The following is a 20,619-nucleotide window of genomic DNA, read 5'->3' on the forward strand; positions in this document are numbered from 1 at the left end:
GACCGCTTTGACTGACTTTATTTTAAGAACTCTGAAACCTGATGTGGCCTGCAGTGTCGCATTGATCCAAATTGGACACACTTGACTTCTTCCTAGGCCCGTGTTCCACCACCGATGGCAAAACTTTCAAAAGAATACTTTGTATGGTAATATTACCAGCGTTTAAACTAAAAAACTTTAAACTGAAACTCATTGTTTTTACAGCTAAAATTAATCATTTTTTTCTTGTTTTCAGGTTGAAAATAGTGAAAATCTCCTTCAAGTGCAAACAGTTCTTCATTCAGTTGAGAAGAGAGGCGGTAAGTGCACACAAGCACAAATGTTTAAGGTGTGTTTTGCACTTAGGACACAGGCTACTGTCCCCTGCTGGTGTGGAGCGGTGTTACATTTTAAGGCAACGGAGAGCATTTATGAAAGCTACAATGGATGTACATCAGAAAATGACATATGTCGTATGATTGCACGTATTCTTTTGCCTCTGTCTTGTCTTTAATCTCTGGAGCTTATTAACTCTTAACACTTTTCTCATGTTTCTCTCAAACAAGAACCTACTTCTTATTACACAGACACACACAAATCCTTAGTGGTAGTCTTTAAGGTTTCCCTCTTCCTTGCACTCAGACTGAGACCCGTGAGACACTGCTTGGTTTCAACATGGTAAACTACCGGGCCTGCAAGAACCTGTGGAAGGCCTGCGTGGAACACCACACCTTCTTCAGACTGGAACGACCCATCCCGCCACAGAAGAACTTCTTCTCCCATTATTTCAGCCTGGGTTCAAAGTTTAGATACTGGTATGAGGCACAATCCAAAGTGATTTGCCGTCAGCTTTTGACATATGGACTTTAGCGTTTAGCATTATCTGAAACACACTTGTTTCAGAAACTTGCACTTGCTGAATTATTCATGGTTAACCCAAAACCAATAGTTCAATTTACGTATTTGTGTTCCAACCTGCAAAATAGGACTTTTGTTTTTGCTACAAGTTATGAGACATTTTTTCTCCCGTCACTGTATAGAGTGCGTCAGATATTCTTTTGTTTTTTTGACAGTATATTGACTATCTGTATCTCCCTGGATGTTCTATCTGTAGTGGGAGGACGGAGGTACAGTCTGTACAGTATGGAAAGGAGAAAGGCATCAAGGACAGAGTGTTTGCCAGGTAACCATCATGTCCTTCTTAGGGTTCTATACCAACCCTCAGATATTGTTTATATTTTTGGCCTCTGTGCCAGTGCTACTGAAGCGAAACCGATGCTCTGCTCTGTGCAGATCTCCCAGCAAGCCTCTGGCCAGGAAGCTGGTGGGCGGAACGGACTGGGAGACGGTGAGCAGGAACAGCCTATCAGATGAGAGACTGGAGACTCAGAGCCTACCCACCCGCTCACCGCCCGGAACACCCAACCAGTAAGTTTCAATCAATTTCACCATTAATACTAGATGATCTTTCTTTTTTAGACCTTCTTTCTTACACATTTTGTTGAGTTCAGTCACGTGACGTGTGTGCTATCTCCACAACATGTGACTTCATGCTGCAAGAGACATCTCTCAAACCAATAAAAAAACCTCTGAAGATGTTATGTTATGTTTCTTTGCTTTAGTGAAGCTTTCACAGACTGGGTGCGGTTTAAGTAAAAAAATATGCAATTCATATCTATTAATATGCAGTAATAGCTTTTTAATCACAATTAATATGTGTAAAAAGGCCATATGAGACTCGTGTACTGCTGTAAATTGGTGTCCATAAGGGAGCTGAGGGGCAGGTGGACAGGAAGTGATGTTGAGTTTCAGCTTGGTGTGGGTTACAGCTGCACTAGCAGCCCATGTTTTTATATCTTATTGTGCCTGTTGTGTCTCACTGAACAATACAGCAACATTACTGACACCACAGATATTTGTATATATAAATATTAGCATATTTATAGAACACTGCTGAGTTTCCAAATGTAGTCAAAGTTACAGTACATTTCAGGAACATTTGTGACCTCTATTTAAGTGCTTTGTACGCATAGACACTCATAAAGATGAAAGTTTCCTGAGGCACAAACTTTTTAGAGTGCCAATGTCATGTTTATGAACTTTTTCAGACCTTGTTTATGTCGTATCTAGCTTGTTTTACTGAGGGGGGAAAAACATCATGGCGGGAGGAACGCTCAATCTGATGTCACTAAAACAATCATTTATGGGAAGATGTCTCACTTAAACCTTTTTATCCATAGCTTTTTAACTGTTGGTTTACCATACATTTAGATTTATTTCATTATGTAATTTCAGCATTTTTAAACAACCCGTGTAAAATTTCTTCCCTTTTGGCAGGTCTACACATCTACATTTTGTCTTTTTTTTTCTTGAAATTTGTTTGTATTAAAATGAATATTTGTCAGTGAATAACAACAACAATTGGAAAAATAATGGGGCGTTCATTGTCAGTGCAGACCTAGCAACAAGTACTCAACATCCAATTTAACTCTTGAATATCTAGATGTAAGTTAAACCAGCCCAGGCTGCACGGCAACCGCGTGGTTAGCGCGCAGGCTTCACAGCGAGGAGACCCGAGTTCAATCCCACCCTCAGCCATCTCTGTGTGGAGTTTGCATGTTCTCCCCATGCACGTGTGGGTTTTCTCCAGGTACTCCGGTTTCCTCCCCCATTCAAAACACATGCTAGGTTAATTGGCCGCTCCAAATTGTCCATAGGTATGAATGTGGGTGGGAATGGTTGTTTGTCTATATGTGCCCTGTGATTGGCTGGCCACCAGTCCAGGGTTTCATTCTCTAGCGCTTTGTGTGTGTCTGTTAGGAATTCGCTGTTTACACAAGACGGCACGCGGCTACGCCCGTCGTCTGTCGGCCACCTGGTTGATCATGTGATACACACATCGCCCAGCCTGCCTGTCTTCTCCTCCAATCACAAGTCGGCCTCCTCCACGCAAGCCAACAGTATCAGCTTGGACTCCACACCGTAAGTGCCACACCCACAGAGACAAATTGTCAAATAAAATGAAAACCCAAACTTTTCTGTTCTGTTTAAAAAAATACCTCACCCCTGTCTGACTTGTGCTTTGCTGAGTTGACTGTCTGTGGCCTCCCCCAGCACCTCCACGCCCTCTCCTAGCCTAGTGACATTTAGCCCTTTGGAAAGATGAAGCCTTTGTAAAAACACTTGTAAAATGTGCTCTCAGTGGGTAGAAGGGTGGAGTGGTTGAAGTGTAACTCGACTGGAAATTTCTACGTGCCTTATTATGTTTGAACAATATAAAGTGTCTCGTCAATTATTTAAGTTCTGCAATAGTGTTTCACAGGAGCGGCACGGCCAGTGAGCAATGTATTTTGTACCAGCCCACATAAAAATGTTCTGCGTTTCTGCAGTGTTTGCTCAGTTTACTTTAAACAGCTTAAGAGACCACTGTATCAACCAGTCTAAAACAACAGCAGCCCCGTGTTTTGCTGTTTGTTTTTCAAACCACCATTTTTCAAGAAATCATTAATCTACAGCTTGGTTTCGGATCCCCGCTTATTAAGGCAAATAGTGATTTGACCGCCTTCAAAGCATATCGCACACTCACGCACTGAGACACCAAATTGTTGCCTCATCTTTTTATTACAGAGCCAAAACGATGACACAATCCACTGCATTCTCATTGTTGCACAATGCTTATTATCCTCGACTATTTCTCATTCTTGGCTGCTATGAGTGTCTTGTTCATGGCAATCATTACATGTTTTAGTAAGCGTCACCTTTTGCATAATCTGCATGAAATGAAAAAAATCTGTGAATAGGTTCTGAAAGAAGAAACGCTTACATTGTCAATTTAGCACAAAATTTACTGCTTAGAGCAGGGGTGGGCAAACTACAACCGGGGCCACATGTGGCCCACCAAGTGTTTGAATCCGGCCCGCCAGTTGATTTCTAAGTATTTCAACTTTTAAACATAGAAACTGGCAACATGACTTGCAAGAAAAAAACAAAACAACAATGCTGTAAAATTAAATGACATAGTTTGATGTGGCCTGGTGTTTAAAGTGCTCCTGAAAAAAGGGACATGAGAACATACAGCTGATAGTATAACACTTTTACAGATAAAATTAGACAAATTATTCAAGGAAAATTACAGGCATAGAGTAGTGTGTGTGTGTTAAATATATGTTCTGGCCCCCCGGACAATTTTGTTAACTCAATGCGGCCCACCAGTCAAAATATTTGCCCACCCCTGGCTTAGAGCATAGAAAACCTGTTTATGACTTTTTAAATGAGATTTTTAACATTATTAGAAAAATTTGTTTTGCTTTCTGTGTTTCTTTGTTCACTCTTTGTAATGCATGCATGCATGTATACGACCATGTAATCTATCCCCAGGGATACATTGCAGTCCTGTTGAAAACACTATCCCTGATAGCAAGGAAACTTTTAGGAAAGGAATTTGGGCATTATTTGCCACTAACTAGACGAAATGTCTTAACTTTGACTGACTTTTTCTGGACAGTTGTCACATGCAGAGGTTTTTTCCGCAGCGATAAGTGTTCATGTCTCTGCATAGTCATGCAACTTTACTGAACGGTGGAAAGACAGAATGAGAGAATGTGCCACCTTGTCTCACGCCTGCCCTCCTGCTGACCTTATTTTGCGGTGTGTGTGTGTGCGTGCGTGTGTGTGTGTGTGACACCAGCAGTCAAAACAAAGATCTTTGACTGCTGCTTCCATCCCCCAAGGACAACACTAGCCGCGCACACGTGCAGTGACGGTGTGCAAGGAGAAGGAGTCATGAAAGCGTTACCTGGCTAACCTTTGGCTTTACACAATGAGATGTGTGTCGTTGTCACATTGATAAGCTGGAGGGTGTTTTCCTTCCTCTTGAAAGCACATTACATTGACGTAAATGCATTGTGACAAAGACAATGCCGCCAGGCCTCCTGGTCTCTTGTGACCTTTTTTCTCTCTGTGTTCTTTGTCTTATGTTTTTTTTTCTGAATGGATGTATTCTACTTGACTGCATACAGGAACAGTATTGAGTACATGTACTGTAAAAGTGTCTTCTCTCTTTCCTGTCTTTTTCTCTTGTCTTGCTGCTTCTCTGTAACTGACAGGTCTCCCGAAGGCATGGACGGCCAGCCTCCAGCTCTGCCCCCCAAGCAGCTGAGCAGGAAGACCTTGAGCCAGATCATCCAGGCCCACTCGCAGCAGAGTCTCTTGGACAACCACCTCAATGAGATGTACGATGTTCCTGCCAACACTGACAAGACCACGGTCAGTATGGAAATCCAAGATGCAAAGCATTATAATACAATCTGCTAATGATGACGGGGATCTGGTCAGTCAACAATGGCTTTAGTAGACAAAACATGTTACTGTTGGCCGCAATCATGAATTACAAGAACATCAGCAAATTTAGCTCGAAGAACATCAGTGAACGTACAGTCGCTGTCTCCACACATGCAGCACCGCACGCACACAAGTGCTCAGCCTGGCGCCTTCACGACTTCACAGACAATTGGACAACGCAGATCTCTCAACATCGCACATAATGTAACTTCTGGGTGCCGATGTCATCATTTTTTTTTATGGCCCGTCCAGCCATTGGAGCAGATAGTATTGTTGAACTCAATGCCCTTACATGCTAAACAGATTTGCTCTGTGTCAGGAAAGGTGTAAGCTACAACTTCCCTGTACTATGAAGGTTTATTTGCCGTTATTTGATGGTTTTGTTATGCGCATTTGGAGCGACCGGACCTGAGCAAAAAGGACCAAACGCAGAAAAGAAGAAGAGAAGCTGGGGTGGGGGGTGGAGGGTGGTGGGGAGACAGTAGACAGAGAGACAAAAACAGCAGCAACAACAATTCCCATAACAACAACAGTGACAAACAGGACTGCATCAGTTAAATGTCAATGATGGCTAAGGGTCACAATGGAGATGATATCACTGAAATGAAACAGTCCAACTTACCAGTAGCAATAGTAACAATGAAGACATGAACCGTGATAGTAAACAGAATTACGGCCATACAGTCGCAGTAATTAAAATCACACTGCTTGACATCATTATTACTGTAATAATAGCATACCAATAGCATATAGACATCAGGGATAAGATGGTAGATTGTGTAGAGAAGCACCCACAACCAGGCCCCGAGCCCAGGGAGGCACGGACCGCCAAGGGATAGCACCCCAGACTCCTCTTGACCACGGCGTCGGGGCTACAGCAGTGAGGCAGACAAAGGATCGGGCGGGGGGGGGCGCACATGAGCAAGTGGAGGGGGCACGCAGGCGAACAGCAAGGCACCCCACCGCGCCGGCGGGAGGAAGTGCCACAGTTCCAAGCCACAGGGAGGCCAAGCACTAGAGCCGAGGAGTCAAGACCAGTGCTAGGCCACCATCCACCGGGAGGCCCGACCTCACCCCCCTCCCCCAGAACCAGCAGCGCACCACCCACGTACCGGAGAACCATCTCCGACAAGCCCTAAGACAGACCGGGGACGGGCAAAGACAAGGAACGCGATGCAGCAGAGCTTAGAGACCAGTGGTAGCAGACACCCAAACGCCCGGGAGAGCATCGTCCCCCCCAGCAGGCCCCCCCTCTGAGGGGCATGCCCCCCCACCCCCACACGCCACCCAGGCCCCTGTCCCCACGAGCGAGATCAGGCCCCATCCCAACACAGCCCGGTCCCTGCAGCAGCCACCACAGCGCAGCAATCCCAAGCCACCACCGCATACTTCAGGCCACTAGCAGCATGGACCCCACTGCCTGGAGGCCGCTGAACGCCCCCTCAAGGGCACGGTGGTGCCCGCGACAGACCAAGGGAGGTAGCGCCAACCGCGCCCCTAAGGCAAGCCCCAGCGTCAGCTGGTTCCAGCGGGACCTCCAGGAAGGCTAGGCAGACCAGACCAAAACATCCCGCAGCCCAGGGTACCCCAAGCGAGCCACCACAACCCAACAGCCAGCGGGCCAATTGCGGGGGTAGGCAGAAGGCTCTCCGGTCCAGCCCACCACACCTGTGTGTGTACTGATGGTATTGTGTAGATTGTACAATTAAAAATAGGCCTGCACCAAAGGGCTGATCTATGTGTGGTGTATGTGTGTGTATGTATCATATGGAGTAATTAAAAGTTGAGGGAAGCTGAGCAATGGTGGGTCCCATGCCTGCCCAGTTCCCCCCCAGAACGGAGTGTCTAAGGTGCAGTTAAAATTGAAGGGTGACCAAGCCAGAGGAATGCCGAGAACAAAGGGGCATCTGCAAGGAAACCCCTCACCCCCGGCACAACCAATTGCAGATCACCCCCCAAGGTCCTACATGTATGTGGTGGTGCAGTGCAGCAGGGAGGACCGGGGCCCACACACGCCCACCCCGACCCCGACCAACCGAGCGGGGCGATATCATCATTATTAACGAGCCCCTTTCTACAGGCAAATATAACAATGTAGCGACTCTGAAGTTTTGTGTATTAAGTAGTGTTTTGCGTGGCCCTGAACGCAGGTAGCTACACTGATAGCTACATTTGCTGAAAACATTAAAGCACAGACATGTCCAATAGATGAATCAGGCTGGTATCAGAACCCCATACAGATGCTGAATCATATCTCTATTAATTGCTTGTTTGACTTGTTCTTTCAGCTAAACGGGGTTGTCCCTCATGATAATCTGGTCTTGATCAAAATGAGACCTGATGAACATGGACGCTTTGGCTTCAACGTAAAGGTAACGTTTACTGTCCTATGTTCAATGGCTCATTTTAAAGCTGCTGTTATTTGTTATGACATATCTGATAGCATTTCTGTATTTTTCTAGAGACTTTGGTGTTGTTAAAAAGGATTGTTTGAATGTCTGTTTCCAGGGTGGAGCTGACCAGAAGATGCCAATCATTGTGTCCAGAGTTGCTCCTGGAACATCAGTAAGTAAACACTTGCAATGAGGATTTTCAAATGATAGGCATATGCCGATAATGGCTTGATAATGATAATCATAATTACCCCTTTTCCCCCCCCATTATTAAATAATTGCCGATATTTTGTTGGGCCTCTGGCGCAGGCAGGGACCTTTTTTAAATTTGTCCTAACTGTCATTGATATCAGAGTCGGTAGCATAAAACCCTGATAAGAGCATCTCTAGTTTTTGCATTTGATAAATTGTTTCATTGTTTGACCTGTTTTCACCTGTGTCAGGCTGATCTGTGTGTACCCCGCCTGAATGAGGGCGACCAGGTCGTCCTAATCAATGGGCGCGATATCTCTGACCACACCCATGACCAGGTTGTAATGTTCATCAAGGCCAGCTGTGAGAGCCACTCTGGAGAACTTATTCTGCTGGTCCGACCAAACGGTGAGATGTTTGCTGCAGCAGCAGCAGCAGCAGCAGTAGCTGCAGTATCTGCATGGAAATGCTTTGCTTTGTTTGCACTTTCTGTATTTTTCTCAAAGCTTGCATTATCACTTGGAACTAGGACTTCAACCAAGGATTTTCATAGTCAAATCTGATATGATGAATAGCAAATGTTTTTTTCTTCTTTTGTTTTTTACGAGCAGCACTTAATATTAATCTCGACAAAAATCTAATTTGGGACTTTTTCCACCTCAAAGAAACAGGCTAAAACGCCCAAATAAACAAATACAGAAAGCAAGACAAAACTAAACCGAAACAGTCACTGTTACCACACATCAGATAAGTGCACATAGAATAGGAACGTCATGCCGAAACTCTGTTAGCAGCCTCATTTCTTGCATTAAAATTCATATTCGGGTTATAACATGAAGTTGGCCCAACAGGCTTAAATCATATGCTGTTGGTCATTGTACTGTCATCTGTAAGAGGTTTCACTTACAGGGGTTATTTTTAACCTTTTCAAAATTTTCCCAATTCTTTAGTAGCCATTATGAGCTACATAAGTCCGTCATGTCGAAAATCTGCTCGTAATTGATACAACCAATAAAAATGCTGCGAATCAGCAAAGTACTGTAAATATAAAACGAAAGGACACAAAATGGTGCGTGCTCACAGACGGTGTCGCTCACTACATTGCAAAAGAAATGCAATAAAATGAAAGTTCGCTTCCGCTTATCCTCATTAGGGTTGCAGGGTTATGCTCACTTCCACTAGAGGCGGGGTACACCCTGGACTGGTCACAGGCTCGGTGCAGATTTTCAGTCGTGTTCAGACATCCTTGCATCTCTGCTCTATGAAAGCCTGTTCTTCCACCAGCCTCAGGGAGTATTTAGTGATGAGTCATTGAAATTCATGGTGCTAAGTGGGTCAAAAGGGGATTTACACATCCAGTGTCACATCAAAGCAAATACATGAATTCTTAAATGTGTTGATGGCCTCCTGTTCTGACGGCTTTCATTACAAACCACCTTGATGCCGATGTCGTTCCAAGATCAGATGACTATTTCCTCTTTGTTATCAATGCCCTTTGCCCTCTGTGCTTGATCTCGAGGTCTTGAATGTACTCTTTTTCCATCCAGCCATCTATGATGTGGTGGAGGAGAAGGTGGACTCTGAACCAGATTTCCAGTACATCCCAGAAAAGTCCCCTCAGGACCCCACTCAACTAGACCAGCATGCTTTGAGGGACTCTATGGTTGTCCTAAAGGAAGGTCTGAGCAGTGGAGCCATACTGGCCCAGTTTGATGTGAGTTTCACCCACCCAAATGAATGCAAATCGTGTTGCGCATATAAATGACAGTCTTTGTCAATCCCTGTGTTGCATGTATCCTTTTCTTACAGCAACTGTACAGGAAGCGGCCAGGGATGACCATGCTGTGTGCCAAATTACCTCAGAACATTTCCAAAAATCGCTACAGAGACATCTCCCCTTGTATGTGATTTTACACACATCTTTTGAGAGTGCAAGACTGTAAAGTGTTTCATCCTGTTTATCTTTATTTATTATGTATGACACTCAATGTTGTCGTCATTCAATGTAATCTCTTGGTCTCATTTTTTGTCGCGTCTCTCTCTTTCTCTCTCTCTCTCTTTCCTCAAGATGATGCCACACGGGTCATTCTGAAAAGCACAGATGACTACATCAATGCAAATTACATCAACGTGAGTTTGATTTTTCATTCCTTTCATATGTTGGAATGAAGTTAGCTGTAATTTGATACGTGGATATGGGAAAACCTAAGCCACGTTTTATTGTGTGTTGTAGTTTTTGTCGATGCTCATTTTTCCCCTCAATACCGTTCAATCAATACAGTTTATATTGGAACATAGTAGCGCTCCGCATGCTGGAAATGCAAGAGTCTCACACCCAGATGAAAACATTTTGAGGTAGAAATGTGTCGGGAAGACCCCTCATTCATTTCTTTCTTCTGCAGATGGAGATTCCTGCCTCCAGTCTCATCAACCGCTACATAGCTTGCCAGGGCCCTTTGCCCAACACCTGTCCTGACTTCTGGCAAATGACCTGGGAGCAGGGATCATCGATGGTGGTCATGCTGACGACACAGGTCGAGAGGGGACGGGTATGTCAAGGATTTTTCATTGATTTAAAAAAAAGATGATATAATTACATAATACAGTTAGTATTATACAGTTATTGTATACAGTTAGTGTCTTTTTCTGTCAGAAATTTCCGCCAACATTTTCCAGTTAGTGCACAATATGGCCTGCGTCTTTGTCATGTTATTCATGTGTCCAGCTGTCTTCTTAATGTTTTGTTTTATCATAAAACAACCTTCGCTTGTAACAAAGAAGCTACATAGCCCGTCTACGATGTCGTCAGCGGTTGACTCTCAAAAATATTAATTCATATAGATGACAAATGAAAGGGATACCTTTACCTTTATTGAAGATGTGACGTGATTGTTGTTGTGAGTGTTCCCAAAGACACGATGTGGCACCGAGACACAACACGGACACCATCTTCCATCTTTCGTTTTATCAGTATAATTCAATAGTTTCTTAATCAAAAAGCTGGCAATTGAGACTTTTCTCTGGCTCCATTTTGTGTGAGTGAGGTGAGAAAATTGAATGCAAGAAATAACTAAAGAAGAAAAGTGGTTTCTGTGTCTGCTGTCTCTCATTGCCACATGTCTCTTTGGGAACACTCACATCAAGAATCACATCCTCACTGAATGCAAAAGTAACCTTAAATGTTTAATTAATTCTTTATATGCATTTTCATACACTGTAAAACTATTTTAAAAAAAAACGTGTTTTGTTTTTACATTTTTGGCTTTCTGTAAAGGATGAATTGGATTTACATAAAAATGGATTCAACAATCTTTTTCTTGCAAAACATCACAGGCTACAGTTGGCTGCAACTACACCAAAACAACATCAGCAAACTGTCTGTTCTGCATGCAGCCTTTGCCCACCCACACATACACGTAGTCAGCAGTCATGTCATGTTCACAGACAGTTAAGAATCGCAAAACCCTTAACTGCCAGGTCGCTACATTATCTTTGAGCATGTTAAAGGATCTGCTCCTATGAAATTGACAGTTATACATAGTAACTAAGCAGCATAGTGTTTTTTGTTTGCTGTTTTCATTGTTTTAATTAATTATTACTTACATATTAAATTGAGGAAAGCTTGTCTATCAAAAGAGATGACATCATTTTTGAAAATGTGTTGAAGTGCACTAAGTCTGTAACTCAGACTAAATACACTGTCTCTCTCTTTGCGTTTTGTATTAGATATTGTTATGTTATATGTTGGGGTTATTTATCCATGAGTCTTATGTAACAATCACCAGCAAAAATAAAGCTATTACATAACATCAATCTTTACATGTCTGTCGCACTCAACTCAGGAACTGGGGAATTGTGAGTGGGGCTGAGCATCATCACCGCTGAGCAAAGGCTCCCTTTAATACCATTGCAATTAAGTAGCGGCCATATGTGTTTGTTCCAGGTGAAGTGCCACCAGTACTGGCCCGGCCCAGACAGCACTGCCTCCTACGGAGACTTCACTGTCACGTGCCACAACGAGGAGGGCAACTCTGCCTTCCTGGTCCGGGAAATGAGCCTCATGCACTTAGAGGTGAGCGGGATGTTTTGTGCGAGGCATTTGCAATAAGACGTGTTAGGCTACGTCAGAAAGGAAATGCGTTGTCCGGCACGAGCGACTGCACAGGATCTCATCAAGAATGAGCAGCTGAGGATCCAGAGGAGGTGTGTTGTCATAGTGACCAGTGTGGGCTGTTCTTTTTCTGGCTCCCGCATGTGGACCACGTATTGAAATCCGGTTACCATGACAACCCAACCACCTTAGTCAGTCGGATTCTTGTAAAAGAGAACAAAAAGCATAGCAAGAGAAAACTGAAGAGAAGGAAACACAAGTGGGAAGATGAAAAGCAGGAAGGGAAACAACAAGTTTGCTTGGTTTGATGTTTACAGTCATGGCGGTCATTTTACATTCTTCTAAATTAAAGACTGCAGTCGGAATAGACTCAACAATAATCACAGAGTTCTTTTTTCTCCGTGCGTCTATATTTTCATGTTTAGATGTGCCTCACGCTGACCCATCCTTGTGTTGCCTTGTGTGCGCATCTGTTTGTTGTCCCTTTGACCTCCCTTATTGTTTTCTTCTATCATTCCTGAACCTTTGTGCAGCATCGTTGCTATAGGAACCATGTTGCCATGATAAGGAACTTGATGGCGTTCAGTGTAATCTGCTGTAGGCCCTACGCGGTTCATGTTTTCTATTTCTATTGAACAAACAAAGAGCTGCTTGTGGGGAGTTTTAAAGCAGCACTTGGCATCTCATGTGACTTGCTGCTTTTGGGGGGAATTAGCTACATTGATCAAATAGCATCTTAGTTTATTATCCATGCTAATTACAGACATCAGTGCCATGTTTTCCGAACTATAAGTGCTCTTTAGTATACGTGGCATCAAGTCAAAACTGAGACCCTGTTTTGTTTGTGTGCACATTCAGAGTGAGCAGCAGAGAGAGCTAACCCAGATCCAGTACGTGGCGTGGCCCGACCACGGTGTTCCTGATGACTCCACCGACTTCTTGGACTTTGTGGCTCTGGTGCGGAGCAAAAGGACCGGGCAAGACCAGCCAATGGTTGTACACTGCAGGTATATTGTATATTGTAACTCTTTTATTCACCTACAGTTTAACAACACACAATTTATCTTTTTTCTTTTCTTACTTTTAGCTATTGTTCTCCCCAATTTAACTTTGTCTTTCCAAGCACAAGGAAAAAAACTATTATATTAAAATAAAAACAATAGTTATAAGATGGATTTAGCTTCAACTTTTACAGTCAGTACAGTTAATTTAATGGTAAATAAAAATCATTTAGTATACAGAGTACTTACTGTTGAATAATGGAGAAGGGGGCTCTTTCTACCTTAAACTATAAATAGAGGAGTAATGTAAAGATTTATGGTCATATTTAAATGAATAATTGTGCCAACTTGTATTTTGGTGACTTTTTTTTATTTGTTTGCACTTCTTGATTAAGAACTGTTGATATATATTTAAAATTGTGTAAAATAACTCTTATAATGAAATATAATCATATAATGAAAACAACAATATAGCATATAAATTCCACCCTCAGACATCTCTGTGTGGAGTTTGCATGTTCTCCCCGTGCATGCGTGGGTTTTCTCCCGGTTTCCTCCCACATTCCAAAAACATACTAGGTTAATTGGCCCCTCCAAATTGTCCATAGTTATGAATGTGGGTGGGAATGGTTGTTTGTCTATATGTTCCCTGTGATTGGCTGGCCACCAGTCCAGGGTGTACGCCGCCTCTCGTCCCAAGACAGCTGGGATAGGCTCCAGCACCCCCGCGACCCTCGTGAGTATAAGCGGTAGAAAATGAATGAATATAGCATACAATATGACATTATACAGTATGTTATATATATATATGTTTAATTTTGTAAAAAAAAGTCTATAGTTCCAAAAAGAAAAAGATACCAAACGATTTAGTGGCGCTTAAGAATATTTGCGGTCTTGCCGTGCGAATTGATGTGGTCATTTGTCTTTCTCGACATTGGCTGTCAATCTACAAAAAAAGAGAGTGAATAGGTGCAATTAGTTGTTTGCTGTGGTAGAATCCATGGTAATACTGCCATTTTGAAAAGCTCACATTGTCAGTCATTGAAGTCACTGTGTGCACATTTTAAGCTGTGTAAGTAGACCGTGGTGATGTTGCTGTTGTCTGCTTAGTGGTACTGATGAAGGTAATAATACTACTACACGGCATTATAGACTTATTTTTCATAGAAATGAGCGCCGAGGGGCTCAAAATGATATTCTGAAAAAAAATTCAAATCAAGGCACTTCAGGACTTGATGAATTGCTGACATAATCGGGTTGCACTGTACAAATATTCTCATCATATTCACGTGTAACTACATGCACCAAACGATAGAAACATTGTCAGATGTTGCTCTCAACATTATTGTCTGCCCCCCAGTGCCGGCATTGGTCGGACCGGGGTTCTGATCACCATGGAAACAGCGTTGTGTTTGATGGAGTGTGGCCAGCCAGTATGCCCCCTAGACATTGTGAGGACCATGAGAGATCAGAGAGCCATGATGATCCAGACACCCGTACGTAGATCCACCTGCTTCTTTTGATACTCGCTCTCACCTGTCAGCCAACTCCTCTTGCCTTTGTCTTTGTCTTGGTCAGAGTCAGTACCGCTTTGTGTGTGAGGCCATCCTGAAGGTCTATGAGGAGGGTCTGGTCAGACCGCTGACGCCCGCCGCCGTTTACCATCTCCGAGAGAAGGCGGAGTGCGATAGAGAGGAGGAGAACAAAGAAATGGGAGACGACACGACGGAGGACGGGGAGGTGGCTGTGGTGGAACTGTTGGAAGGAGGTCTGGATGAGGAGGAAGACGACGATGACGAGGAGGTGGAGGTGCTCGACGTGGGGGAAGTGACTGAGGAGGAAGTGGAGGAGCCAAGCGTGGCGAGTGCCACCAGCGCTACGAGCGTGAACAGCGACACCAGCGTGAATCCCGATCCCGATCCTGATCCTGACCCATGACATTTTAGGGGAGCCAGTAAGAGGTCAATGTGGCAGGAGGAGAGCGGAGGAGGAGGAGAGAACAAACGCACTGTTGCACTTTATAACACAAACGGAACAAACAAAAATGGACAAACGGGAAGGCTGGCTTTTCAAAGAGGCAATCCAGCTGTGCTGCGTAGGTACCATTTGAGGATGTTGTCTTCAATACGGATGCGGAATTGCTGTTGTGCCATAAGTACGAACGGGAAGGGCTGTCCCATGGATGGAAAGCTTCCCCCCCAACCCTGTCCCCTTCTGAGCGAGTCTGCCAGACAGACCTGCCTTTTTTAGTGTCCTTTTAGCTGATAAAGAGAGAAACCTTATCTTTTGTTCCTCGGGAAGAGTATTTATTGTCTTTTAGTTTGTGTCATACCCTGTCCACTGAACAAAATATGTTTGTACGAGTCTAGAACTTCATGTTTATCCCCCCCAGCCCTTTTTTTTTTTTTAAGTAGTATAATTCCTCTTAACTGCGTCGGTAATTCTTTCGCTTTAATTTATTGTGTTGGTCTTTCGCAGCGTTCCTGTCAACGTTTCAAAGACTATTTAGACTCTCAAGTTCTGCTCTTTGTGTTTTTGCAGCTGACAGACGTCATCAGTGTGCAGTGAAGAACAAAGCAGGTTTACGGTCGTTGAGGTGCGTGCTCACCGGGCTCCCCTTTTCGCATCAAATCAAAGTAAACAATGCCCACCGACTACTGAACACGAGTCAACTAGGGAGGTGTTGTCTTCACGAGTGTCTTCAGGCGTTCATGCATCCTCCTGTAGTGCTGAAGTGCCCTTGAGCTAGCCCAATCGCTTCCACCCAGAAGAATAACCTTTGGCACGGCCATCTAGATATGACTTTTATCGGTAGGGAAAAATGTGTCATACTGCAAATTCTTCAGCTCTTCATTTTTAAAGCATCCTTGTAGGCTTCACATATTTTTGATGCCTTGGAACCAGCAGCCCAAACCACATGCGACTCCTTAATTGTCTTTATATGAGCTGGGAGAGTGGCACTCCAATGATGTCATGGTACTTGCTTTACAGCTAGTGGGGGTGTCCTCCTCATAAGTTACCAATATGGCAGATACCCATATCAATCCGATATGATAATCATACACGCTCTTATTTTGTTGTGTGGAATGATCTCTTTTTTTATGAATGGAATGTTTTTGTAGTTATGGCATAGAAAATCGCTTTACTATCTTTAAATACGTCTGGTAACATTATTAGAAACATCTGGACATGAAATAACACCCATATCGTCACCTTTACACTCGCATAATCAGACAAAATAAGTCGATGGCGGACAGGAAGTGACGTTGGGGGTTCAGAGTTGAGTTTTAGCCTCTGCTGGGCTATGGCCACAATAATAACCCATGTTGGTATTATTATTATTATTGTGCCAGTTGTGAGATCATTTAAACCTGCAATACAAATACAACCGTTGGTCAAGTCTGTTTCTTCAGTGGTTGTGTCACCGAACAATTACACAGAATACTACATGCACAAGTTGGTGGTCTTAACAGCTTATACTGTAGTTGTATTTTAGTTCATTTAGCTGTTTTTATGTTTGAAAATGATTCATATTGGCAAAAAATACTTACCGTTTGTTTAAATGTTTTTTTTTCTAATAATTTAGGTCGTAGTTGCTAATTATTGTTTGGAACAACGCAAGAGTTAGGGAGCGTTGTTCGAACTGTCATTTAGTGAGGGATGACCGTAGTCGGCAGCACTAGCCATGAGGAAACGCTCACATTTCCCACACTTAGTGGATGTCTCAGACATATCGAACTGATGTCCCATACCAATAATAATGCATTGTCTTTTCATATTAGTTAACAACAAAAACATGCTACTGTTGTCCTGTTCATAGCTGTATGATATGTCATGTTCCATTATTTCATATTCGTCACTTTGATGACTAGATATGAACTGTTCACTGAAACTTAAGGCTTTTGTGTGAAATTTCAGGATGAATCTCGACTTGAGTGCACCTTTTTACCTAAATTTAGCACTTTCCAGCATAAAAATTGCAAAAAATAAACTAAAATAATGGTAAAACATTCAAAAATGCTGTGTCATATGGATATGTACTGTAGTACTCAGCACTGGCCACTAGGTGTAATGTTAAGTAATGTTACTGTGAGACACAACAACCAACAGTCTACTGCAGGTTTGAATCATCTACAGGCACAATAATCCCGAACATGGACTGCTGTTGTGGCCATAACCCAAGCTAAAACTTCGGACCCCCGACGTTGCTTCCTGTCCCTGCACCCCCAGCACCAGAACACATTTACATCACTCAAGAGTATGAGTCTTATTTATGTCTTAAATGTTTCATTTACTCTTATTAAGTCTGCTATATTGGGTAATACAAGTGTAAATGTGACTATAGGGGTGTTATTTTGTGGCCAGAGGGCTCTAATATTGTTAAACATACTTACATACTCACAGCTAGGAGACCAGGGTTCAATTCCACCCTCGGCCATCTCTGTGTGGAGTTCGCATGTTCTCCCTGTGCATGCGTGGGTTTTCTCCGGGTACTCCGGTTTCCTCCCCCATTCCAAAAACATGCTAGGTTAATTGGCCACTCCAAATTGTCCATAGGTATGAATGTGAGTGGGAATGGTTGTTTGTCTATATGTGCCCTGTGATTGGCTGGCGACCACTCCAGGGTGTACCCCGCCTCTTGCCCGAAGACAGCTGGGATAGGCTCCAGCACCCCCCGCAACCCTCATGAGGATAAGCGGTAGAAAATGAATGAATATTTAGAAAGGCGTAAACAGGTTTTCTATGCTATTAAACTGCTAAATGATTTTATTTATAAGTGATGCTACTTTGCGGACATCCATTTATCACGGTTCAAGTTTGGAACCAATTAGCCGTAATACAGTACACTGCATACGGACTAAACCGATTGTGTTGCATTTTAGGTTGATCATGAAATTTCACACAGCTCTCTCTTAAGGTGTTGTGAGTAGTGTTTGTTTTTAATCTTCCGTTTCCCCTAACCTCTCCTTCTTGTCCCATTTGATATATTTCGAGCTGTCTGTTTTACGCCTGCTTGTCCGTCAACTGGAATGATCATTAGTGCCATAAACCACCTCTGACCTAGTCCCGTTCCATGTCTTATGAACTTTTCCCTCGCAGACATTTTTTTGGTCTCTCCTGGAAAAACTGGCTCCAATGTACTTGTTTCAAACTGTGATCGTCCCGCTTTTTTTAAAAAATGTGTTCTATTAAGAAGATCCTGGTACTTTATTGTTTACACTTCCTGTCAGTGACATCAGCACAGGCACATCTTATCCATCATTCTCCTTGTCTTCCTCAAATCAAACCACGCATTGGGACGGTGGTACCGTACATTTGTATTGACAGTACACCCTTTTTCTTTGCAGCAGTTCATCGGATTTAATTGTCTTATTTCAGATGAACAGGAGATCAGCAGGAAAAAAAATCAAACTGAAAACATGTCCCCTGCAATGAGCTGTATACAGTAGATGTTTTGTTCTTGACACATTTAAGGTACTGATCTAGAGGGGTTCCACAATGGCCAAGGCTTGCTTTATTTAGCTGTATTTTTGCAAAGATGACAACTTGTAGAAAAGGGCAGCACTTTGTAAAATGCTGAGTGGCAGGTCGTGCTACTGATTTTTTGTTTCATCTAATTTGGATTTCTTTTTTTAATAAGACACGTAAGGGTTAAAAGATAACGTCTAACTACACAGTGCCACTTGTTCATTTTGTGTACATAATGCTAGACCATGTAAATACAATGTTGTATAATAAAAAATCTTTAAAATAAAAGGGAAAATCCATTGTGAGTAGAAGTATTTTGTTGTTTTCCTCTGGAAGATTCAAATGTTACACGAATGGTGTGTACTTTGAGACTGCTATTTCATTTTTGGTTGTTTTTTGTTTTTGTTTGATATGACACAGTATACCGGCAAGTATATATATTATGAAACACAAAACTATTTTTTCCCCTTCTATTTCTTTGGTAAAGCTCTTTCTGTGTCGTAAAAAACAACAAAAAACATGTTTGTCCTCGGTTTTGCTTGTTTCTTGCTGGACTCGTGGTTTTACTGGTGCTTTGGACATGTCTATAAGCTTGATTGTGAACAATTAAAGCTTGTCTGTCAAAGTATGGCGATGTCGCGTCAGGTCACCTTGCTTTTCCACACTGCAAAAGTGAGGTTGGGCAATGATAGGATAGAGGAAACAGGGAGGAAATGTTGCATCATCATACGTACACCTAATAGTGAGTACTGGGGACAAAACCAGACACTTCTCAATACATGGACGCTAATCATTTGAATCCATGCAACTATGCCCTCTAGTGGCGGCTGGGATTGTGTACTGCCTTGTCAGTACTATAATCTTGATTATTTACAGAAATTACAGAAATATAACCGCCTATTCATGCAAAACCATACACACAGTGGGAGATAAATCAGAGAAAATGCGTTTTTGTCAAGCAACAACCTTTTGGTACAGTATTACTTGTATAACTAGTACCAGTAAAATGGTCTGTAGTTTGACAGCCTTTTTGGTTTTAGGATTATAATCATTGTAATAAAATGATGACTATAGAGGAACGTCATAAAAAAATATCAATAGCATTCCCAACGACTTGTAAGTGCAATAGGTTTTATTGGACTGCTATGTGAAGTCTTTAAATGATCCACAAGAGGGCGCTTGTGATTATAGAAAAGCCCCACTGTAATGCACATTTAATATGATTGAATATTTTTAAAATTATATTTAACGAAAAAACGGTCCACATAATTGAATATCAGCAATTATCCTATTATTTATGCATTACATAAAATAAAAATAAAGGTAAGGAATGTTTTTTTTTCTATATCGATTAGAAACAACACAAGCACAAATCTAACCGAATGCCCAAGGTAGAAAGAATGTAAGGCTAAAATCTATGAATGAACTAATTTGTTCTCTAAAAAAAGCAGTGTGTCACTTTAAAAATGCTAATCACGTTGTTGTTTGGGGTTTATCCTGACGTCACTTCCGGGGAAAGCTTTTGCCTCCTACTTTTTGTTGGGACCCGTGGAGAGAAGATCTCCCGCAGGGGCCGTAAAGCGGAATAAAATAGGAAAGAGGTCGTTCAACAAAATGTTCCAGGTTGCTGTTTGGACATGTAAAACGCAAGCAGGCGTGCTTCCCCGGCGAATTTAGCTGAAGAGTTTTGGTAAGTATCTCTCTCTTCACTCGGACCTTCCCCAACCCACATTTGGCATTTGCCGAGCAAGTGGATGTTCGGTCCAGCCGAGGCGGCGCTTGTTTTCCTGTAGCAGACTGCCGTGTTACCGTCTGACTTCAAAACTGTGTAATACTCCGGCGTAGCTTGTACTTGAAATCGAGCGCGCACCTGTTGCTCCGCTTTCCACAGGTAATTTTAGGCCCCATCCCGAGCTAAGTGAGCCCAATAGCAGCATTAATGTTTGGTAGTTTTGGCGTGGAATCAATTCATTCATGTGACCGTTGACCTTATTAATCTAAAAAAATGCATCTTTCCTGTTGTTTGATTTTTTTATGTATCTCTTCTAACGTACAAAATCACCACGTGCGTCGATATTTCTTTTGGATACATTTCGTTAAATTGAGAATTGTCATATAAGGCGAAGGTTAATCA

The 20,619-nt window shown here is 42.6% G+C and overlaps 2 protein-coding genes across 7 annotated transcripts in view; both read left to right on the plus strand.

Moving 5' to 3' along the window:
* ptpn4a (protein tyrosine phosphatase non-receptor type 4a) overlaps nt 1-19,075 on the plus strand; it is a 68,910-nt gene extending 49,835 nt beyond the window's left edge. For 2 of the 3 annotated variants that reach the window (XM_058081461.1, XM_058081462.1), the window contains exons 11-27: nt 236-299; nt 622-794; nt 1,094-1,162; nt 1,273-1,407; nt 2,800-2,961; nt 5,085-5,244; nt 7,608-7,691; nt 7,828-7,884; nt 8,156-8,312; nt 9,452-9,618; nt 9,714-9,804; nt 9,973-10,034; nt 10,307-10,453; nt 11,848-11,976; nt 12,874-13,022; nt 14,377-14,512; nt 14,595-15,316. In XM_058081461.1, coding sequence (XP_057937444.1) covers nt 236-299; nt 622-794; nt 1,094-1,162; nt 1,273-1,407; nt 2,800-2,961; nt 5,085-5,244; nt 7,608-7,691; nt 7,828-7,884; nt 8,156-8,312; nt 9,452-9,618; nt 9,714-9,804; nt 9,973-10,034; nt 10,307-10,453; nt 11,848-11,976; nt 12,874-13,022; nt 14,377-14,512; nt 14,595-14,954 — 2,302 coding nt within the window. In that variant the 3' untranslated portion in view covers nt 14,955-15,316. Of the gene's footprint in view, nt 1-235; nt 300-621; nt 795-1,093; nt 1,163-1,272; nt 1,408-2,799; nt 2,962-5,084; nt 5,245-7,607; nt 7,692-7,827; nt 7,885-8,155; nt 8,313-9,451; nt 9,619-9,713; nt 9,805-9,972; nt 10,035-10,306; nt 10,454-11,847; nt 11,977-12,873; nt 13,023-14,376; nt 14,513-14,594; nt 15,317-15,557 lie in introns of those variants that run through there. The other variant, XR_009131609.1, reaches the window with a different exon arrangement.
* Nucleotides 19,076-19,992: 917 nt separating this feature from the next.
* epb41l5 (erythrocyte membrane protein band 4.1 like 5) overlaps nt 19,993-20,619 on the plus strand; it is a 38,132-nt gene continuing 37,505 nt past the window's right edge. For all 4 annotated transcript variants that reach the window (XM_058081695.1, XM_058081693.1, XM_058081694.1 and 1 more), the window contains exon 1: nt 19,993-20,175. The gene's annotated coding sequence lies outside the window, so the exon portion shown is untranslated. The remainder of the gene's footprint in view (nt 20,176-20,619) is intronic.

Source organism: Doryrhamphus excisus, chromosome 9, assembly GCF_030265055.1.
Source record: "Doryrhamphus excisus isolate RoL2022-K1 chromosome 9, RoL_Dexc_1.0, whole genome shotgun sequence".
In the NCBI taxonomy this organism is placed as follows: Eukaryota; Metazoa; Chordata; class Actinopteri; order Syngnathiformes; family Syngnathidae; genus Doryrhamphus; species Doryrhamphus excisus.